We start from the raw sequence: 7,595 nt of genomic DNA, 5'->3' as shown, positions 1-7,595 counted from the left end.
TTTGATCTTACAAATTTAAAAACTATTAATCATTTTATTACCTATATTGTACTGTTAGGTAATACAGTTTTACAACTAGTTTAAATATTTAATTTTTTCTATACAAAGGACAAAAAATATACATTTGAAATTAAATGTGCTTAGTAAAATTTCACAAGAATTAAAATCAGAGTGTTTATCAATAACTGACCAAAAATGCTATATTAAATATTTCAGAAGATCCAACGCTTGGGAAGTTTTTGAGAAATAGTAGTAGCTGATCTCAACCTTGGTGGGTCGGAAAGTGTTTTTTTCATTTATTCTTTCTCCTATTTATACATGCAGCATCTCTAGAGATTTTCTTCTCATTCACCTTTTTCTCTCTCTTTGCTTCATCAAACTGGTTAGCAATGCTTTTACCCTTTTTAATTCTTGCGTTTCATACAATCGTATTATCTGTTATTCGATTTTTTTATGGAATATCAGAGGTTTTGGGGTTAGTTTCATTACACATTTGTCTATCTTTTCGGAGTTTCCTAGATTTTTGGCTGTGTTTTGGTTAGTAATAGAAGACTTATTTCTGTCTCTTGATTCACAAACTGGTGTTTCTGCTTTAATTTGATTATAATGGGGGACTTAAAAATATATATTTTCCTGTTTCGTCAATATTTTTTTTCCGGGCCTAATGACATTTAGCTAGGTTTATGCTTTGCATGGTGTGGGGGTACTACTTGTTAGAGCCTTAATTTGGGATAAATATTGTCAGGGAAGATAATTATGCTTGAGAATTTCATGTACTTTTTTGTTTTCTTTTTCTTTGTTGTTGGTTTTTTAGCTAGATGTTTATTGAGGTGATTAGATTGTTAAAATGACAGAAATTGTACAAAGTTTCAATCTTTAAGCTTCCACTCTTCGATTCAAATATTTGCTACTGAGTTGTGCCCGAATAGAGATTAATGGATGTAGAGGATTCAGTTTTTCCGAATTGAGGCCTAATTGCTTAATTGATTGATGCTGTTGCTTGAATTTGCTAAAATAGTTCTTGCAACTTGCCATTGGATTTGTGCTGTTGTTAGTACTTAGCATTTTCCTCTACTTTCGTGCCTGTCTAAACCTTAAATTTGCAAGTGATTTGTCTTTTGAATATATCATGTTTTAGAGCTTTTGATGGTTTATGAAGAGGAATTACTTTTTTCTTCTTGGTTAAATATGTTCTTTTGGCTTAAATAAGTAATGAACTCAATACAGGTCAATATGGGAGCAAAAGTATTTCTTGTTGCCTTGTTTCTCTCAGCACTGTTTTTTCCTTTGGCCTCCTCATCCAATGATGGCTTGATGAGAATTGGCTTGAAAAAAATGAAATTTGATCAAAATAACCGGCTTGCTGCACGCATTGAGTCAAAGGAAGGGGACGTTTTGAGGGCGTCTATTAGGAAGTATAACTTCCGTGGTAAACTCGGGGACTCTGAGGATACAGACATTGTAGCACTGAAGAACTATATGGATGCTCAATATTTTGGGGAGATTGGTGTAGGCACTCCACCTCAGAAGTTCACTGTAATCTTTGACACTGGTAGCTCGAATTTGTGGGTGCCGTCGTCGAAGTGCTATTTCTCTGTAAGCTTCTATACATGCAAATGATACAAAGCATAGCATTGTACATCCATCTTGAGTGATGTAAAATTTGATGACTGCCTATCTTGGTGTAGGTTCCCTGTTTCTTTCATTCCAAGTTCAAATCAAGCGAATCAAGTACTTATAAGAAGAATGGTATGTTATGTTTCCATTTCTGTATATTGATGCAAATTGTTTCTCTCTACCATTTGCTTGTTTATTGCTGCATGAAACATATGCTTCCTTCTAATGCCTGTTATTGTTTAGAATACGTGCCATCTTGTTCATTATGGAACATCTTTTGTATTGTCCTTATGTGTTTCTCACGGTGCATCAAGGGATTCCCTTGGAAAGGTTAATTGACGAGTACATGTAGTTGACTGTTAAGACATAAAACGAGGCTGTTTAATGTTTATGTTGTGTTTCTTAGTATATTACTGTAACTAGTGAGGTTTCGGAAAAGAAACATCAATATCCTTATATCTCTCTGCGATTAGTGCCTTTTCGTTGCACCTTGTATAGTCTTAACCTATGCAATGCCTTTTTAGATGGTCTTTCTTCTTCCCTATTGACTCGGTTTGTATCCATGTAGGTCTGTGACATAAGAAATTTTCCGCAGAGAACTAGTTATTCTTTAATTTTTGTTCTATTACAATAATATATGTTGCTCAAAGAAAATGGATTGAACAGTCTATAGCAGTTGAATGGGTTTGCCAGGTGAGTTCACTCAAGTGTTATTGAAAGCCATTGCTTGGTCGTTTAAAGTTATGAAGCGATGCAGCAAGGGCTATCACTTCATTGCTGAAGCCATGCGCTTTAGAGAAGTTGCGCTTCAAATAATGGTGCACAAAGTGATTCCAACTAGAATTGGTTGCTTCTTTGAATCTCAATTTTGAGGAGTTGAATTAATACTGGGATTATTGTATATTGGATGCCGAAATTAGTTATTTAACCTGCAGTTTAATTTTTATGGTAGAGTAAATTCATAAATGTTCGATATTTTCTTGTTTCCTGTTAATTTTGCGCTTCACTTCTCGCAATTCAATGCAAGCCCGTGGACCTTGTTTTATTTTTTTGCACGTTTTGCTTTTAAGAACACTAGGTCACTCCTACCTTAATGAACAACATTAAGATCTTATCGAATGTTTCCACAAGACTGAGATCGTATTTGGCATTGTAATTTAATGTGATTTAGTTCGTGATAAATTTTTGATTTGCCATACAGGGAAGTCTGCTGCAATTCAGTATGGTAGTGGAGCTATTTCTGGATTCTTCAGTCAAGACAACGTCAAAGTTGGTGACCTTGTTGTAACAGATCAGGTTAGTGAGGCTCCTCACTTGTTTTAAGTGTCTTGAAGGTAGAAATCTTACATCTCAAGGTGTTCATGTACTAGGAATTTATTGAGGCAACCAGAGAACCCAGCGTGACATTTTTGGTAGCCAAGTTTGACGGTATATTGGGTCTTGGATTCCAGGAGATTTCAGTTGGCAATGCTGTTCCAGTTTGGTACGTGGGCGGTATTTAGTTTGCTCTATTTCTTTCCCACAAACCAAATTAAAGCTCTAGACAATTTCCTTTCCAGACGAGGTTAACACATTGAAGGATTAGATTTCCATAAATGCAGGATAGGCTGGATGTCTCTTTCTGTTTACATTTGATTTGACATTCATCTGGGCAGCATCTCCTGTCTTTTCCAGGTACAACATGGTCCAACAGGGTCTTATCAAGGATCCTGTCTTCTCATTTTGGCTCAACCGAAATACAGAGGAAGAACAAGGCGGAGAAATCGTGTTTGGTGGGGTTGATCCTAATCACTATAAGGGAGAAATCACTTATGTCCCAGTCACACAGAAAGGTTATTGGCAGGTTTGTCATTCGGTCAATTCGATACTATGTATGTTCATTTTTTGTACAAATGCTATCTTGATCTTAATAATATGATTGGCAGTTTGATATGGGTGATGTTCTTATCGAGGGTAAAGCTACTGGTATGTTTTGCTATGTACCTTTTGAATTGGATTGCCGAATTTCGGGAATATAGATGAAGGCTATGTGCCTGGATATAGAATTTTCCCTTCCTTTGAGTTTTTAACATGAACATATCGGGTGTAGGTTACTGTGAAAGTGGGTGCTCTGCAATAGCGGATTCAGGGACTTCTCTCTTGGCTGGTCCAACGGTATTATCTATAGCCTTGATTTGGGACATATCGCTTGTTTGTTATGTTTTTGTTATTTGTTTCCACCATCAAAGTCAACTGCAATTCGATTATTGATTTCCTTGTTCCTTTGAACCTTCAACAGCTCAGCAAGAAAAGTAACATTTTCCTAAGATTCATGAGTTAAATAGCACGAATCCATCATCTGATCTGTGTTGTGTTTTAATTTTTCATCACAGAGAGGATGGTAGTGAAATTGGTTTTTCATTTCTGAGGTTACCTTTGGATATACCATCTTAGCTTATCACTGGGCCGAAGTCTGTAAATCTGCTTTTTCTTCCCTGTCTTTCAGTTTAATATGTTTAAAGCTGCCTCAGTAGGTACTTGTTGTTTTGTGTTACTTGCTTTTATTACGTTTCAATGAGGATGATGCTTTTACTTCTGCTGTAGTCCTGGTCTTCTGTCGACTTATTTATTTACCCCTCTTCTATTTGAAAAGAAAATTATCCAACCCGAAAACTGTAGCCAAGTTTTATCCTGTTGGCTTGGAAATGTTGACAATATAAATGAAGTAAAAATCTGCTGCCTTTTGTCTCTACAATTGTACGATTAAAACACTTCCAAGGTTGAGCAATCTTAAACCTACCCCTTTCCGTACAGACCATAATCACTATGATTAATCAAGCCATTGGAGCCTCTGGAGTTGCTAGCCAACAATGCAAATCTGTAGTGGAGCAGTACGGGCAGACAATCATGGATTTGCTGTTAGCAGAGGTGAGCATTCAACTGTGTAACTGCATTTTCATTTGTTTGATATGCAGTTTCCTGTGCAGTTACAGCAAAATGACACTTGGCAATCTAGTTGCCTTTCCCGGTTATCTAATTGGTCAGTATTTAAACAGGCACATCCAAAGAAGATTTGCTCACAGGTTGGAGTATGCACTTTCGATGGAAACCGCGGAGTTAGGTTAGTCTTACAGGCTCTCTTTGCCCCTTCATGTGAACATATAGTGCATTTGGTTAATCCATAATGTTGATATAAATACTGAATAATTCTGTGACCTTTTTTCTGCAGTATGGGAATTGAGAGTGTTGTAGACGAGAAAGCTGGCAGATCCACAGGACTGCAGGATGGTATGTGCTCTGCTTGTGAAATGGCGGTCATATGGATGGAGAATCAACTGAGACAAAACCAGACTCAAGATCGCATATTAAACTATGTGAATGAGGTAAAACATCTGTCACTGCAATTTTCTCCTTTTCTTGAAAAGATTGCTGACTGACTGACAGCTTTGCGAGCGTCTCCCAAGCCCATTGGGGGAATCAGCTGTTGACTGTGGAAAGCTTTCTTCAATGCCTACAGTCTCTTTCACAATTGGTGGCAAAGTTTTTGACCTCGCCCCGAAGGAGGTATGCTTTATAATGGTCTTTGACAGTAATAAACATTGCTATTCCTCTTCTAATTCAACATTGTCAAAGAGAGAAAAAATTAAGTGGCTCATCATAGAGTCCTTTTGTGGCATTACAACTAATTGTCATATTACAAAACCGATTCTAGTGTTTAAGGTTTTCAGTTTCTACAGAGAAGTAGATGTTTGTTGTCATCAAGAAGTACTTCTATATTTTGAGGTTGTGAGTATTTCGACTTTACTTAAATTTAGATGTCTCATTTTCCAGCTAAGTAATCTAAGAAAACCTGCATAAGATCTTTGTGCCGTGAAAAAGTTACCCTTTGCTATTTTTATGGAAGTGTATTACTTGCTGACCTTGCTAATTCAGGCCGCTTGAGAAGGTCCAACAAATCTAGATTTAGATGCCATCTCCCTTCACCAACACCTCCTCCCCCTCCCCCCACAAAAAAAAAAAAAAAAATTTTTTTTTTTTATGTCTGAATGATTCAGCATAGAACAAATCTTACAAAGAAGAAATTCATCAAGTGTACACCAAATCAATTTGATCATTTGCATTTTTTCTGAATTTGTTTGTTTTGTGGTTTAGTAACATAAAGAGGTTGAGCTTTGAATAATTCAGGATAGACCACATCTTACAAAGGAAAAAATCCAAGTGATACACCAAATCCCTTGACCATATGCAAAACTTTTCTCTACTAGACTATCACTCTAGTCTTTTCCCACCCTTTCAACAAATTTTTTTCAAGATTGAAAGAGTGAAGTTGTAATCCGATGTGTGGTTCCCTTTTACTTGTTTCAGTTGTCTGTTTAGATTGCTGACCTAGATTGATCTATGTTCTAATTTTGGATTCTTTTCCCGTGATCAGTACATACTCAAAGTGGGCGAGGGTGCTAAGGCCCAGTGTATTAGTGGTTTCACTGGCTTGGACATTCCTCCTCCCCGCGGACCACTCTGGTAAAGTTATCTTTATATGTTCTCTCTATTTTAGTTTATAATTATGTTTTAGAGATAAATATCAGCAATGCAGTTAATCCAACTATAAGTTTAATCCGAACTATAGAGCTACAGCACAATTAAACCTGAGCTTGCAGTTCTTTTGTTCACTGAGTTCTCTATGGTATTCCTTTGGTTACAGGATCTTGGGTGATGTTTTCATGGGTCGATATCACACAGTCTTCGATTATGGCAAACTCAGAGTTGGATTTGCTGAAGCAGCTTAATAAAACCAATGACCCTACTTTCACCCCCTTCTATAGCTGCTCCCAGCTATAGCAAATGGGATTGAGATGTATGAACACTCTATGGTGTTAGAAAAACTATACTTGTAAATATTTCCTTCTATCTTCGACTATGAGATGTAGCGCTGCTACTATGTCCTTTGTGCTTTTAGCTGTTTGTGTTATTTTGCTTGAAATTTAAAATCAGGTGATTGTCTTAAGGATGTGTCATGATTTATAATTCTATTGTCATTGCAGCATAGACACCTAGTTGTTCGTTGTTCGCGCAAGAATAATTAAGTTATTTTTTTCTTTTAATTTAACCACAGGAAGTCGGAATCACCTAAAGAGAACGTATTTCTATAAGAGAAGTTATTTTAAAATATATTTTCTTGCTCTGGCGAACTGGATATCTTTGATAAACGGAGGAAATTTCCTTACAAAAGAAGAATAAGAGAAGTTATATAGGAACCCTTATTCTTTGTCCTACATCTGCATAATATGCGCTATTCTTCGGGTTGTTATATAAACGGTACATAAACGCCTCAATTCAAGCTAGTTGGAATCGGATATCCATAAGGACAAAAAAGTTTTCGCGAAACATTAGATTCAAATTAAACATACTAATGACTAAAACTTAGTTACAATTCACTATTAATTGATATCATTTATATAGGTCTTTTCTTCCTTTGTACCTGTTTTATGCTATGCCTGAATGGATTAAGAGATTGTAGGTCTTTTAAGATAATTTTCTTTAGATTTTCCTTGTCTCCTTTTAACACTTCTCCTATCATAGTTTTGACTCTTGATATAAACCGTAAGCATAAGAAATGTATATCATCTCCAACATATAGAGAAAAATTTCTTTTGTATTTTACTTCATGGCAATATAGCTCATAATAATTATTTAGCATTTGGTTTTTTCAATGCCGTATATTCTATTATTATCAAACGTCAATATAATAGAATAGCTAAAGTTTCGACTTGACTGCTTTAGTGTCTTTATGAAAAGGCTGAGGATATTTTAGACTTTTAAGCATCACTTAAGTACTAATTTCAGATAGGTGGTTTTGAATTGTTTACACAAACCCTGTGTGTCAGTTGTATATCATTATAGGTGTCTTCTAAGAGATGAGATAAGCTTTTTTCCTTTATTTCTTTGTAATGAATTCCTTCCGTTTCTACAGCTCTCTCAAGGGTGCTTCTACACAAGCT

The 7,595-nt window shown here is 36.0% G+C and overlaps 1 protein-coding gene across 2 annotated transcripts; it reads left to right on the top strand.

The window, feature by feature from the left end:
• The first annotated feature begins 240 nt into the window (after positions 1 to 240).
• Positions 241 to 6,601, top strand: LOC107818598 (aspartic proteinase-like). Of its 2 annotated transcripts, none has more exons than XM_016644638.2 (14): positions 241 to 382; positions 1,228 to 1,596; positions 1,689 to 1,749; positions 2,819 to 2,913; positions 2,988 to 3,100; positions 3,292 to 3,460; positions 3,543 to 3,582; positions 3,707 to 3,771; positions 4,411 to 4,524; positions 4,653 to 4,717; positions 4,826 to 4,979; positions 5,041 to 5,160; positions 6,029 to 6,117; positions 6,299 to 6,601. In XM_016644638.2, the coding sequence occupies exons 2-14, from the start codon at positions 1,234 to 1,236 to the stop codon at positions 6,381 to 6,383; spliced, it is 1,533 nt and encodes a 510-aa protein (XP_016500124.2). In that variant the 5' UTR covers positions 241 to 382; positions 1,228 to 1,233; the 3' UTR covers positions 6,384 to 6,601. The 2 variants fall into 2 exon arrangements, with proteins under 2 accessions (XP_016500124.2, XP_016500121.2); XM_016644635.2 differs by having other exon boundaries at positions 247 to 271.
• Positions 6,602 to 7,595: the final 994 nt, after the last annotated feature.

Source organism: Nicotiana tabacum, chromosome 17, assembly GCF_000715075.1.
Source record: "Nicotiana tabacum cultivar K326 chromosome 17, ASM71507v2, whole genome shotgun sequence".
In the NCBI taxonomy this organism is placed as follows: Eukaryota; Viridiplantae; Streptophyta; class Magnoliopsida; order Solanales; family Solanaceae; genus Nicotiana; species Nicotiana tabacum.
The sequence above is the reverse complement of the archived record's forward strand: the minus strand, read 5'-3'. Positions and strand labels throughout refer to the sequence as shown.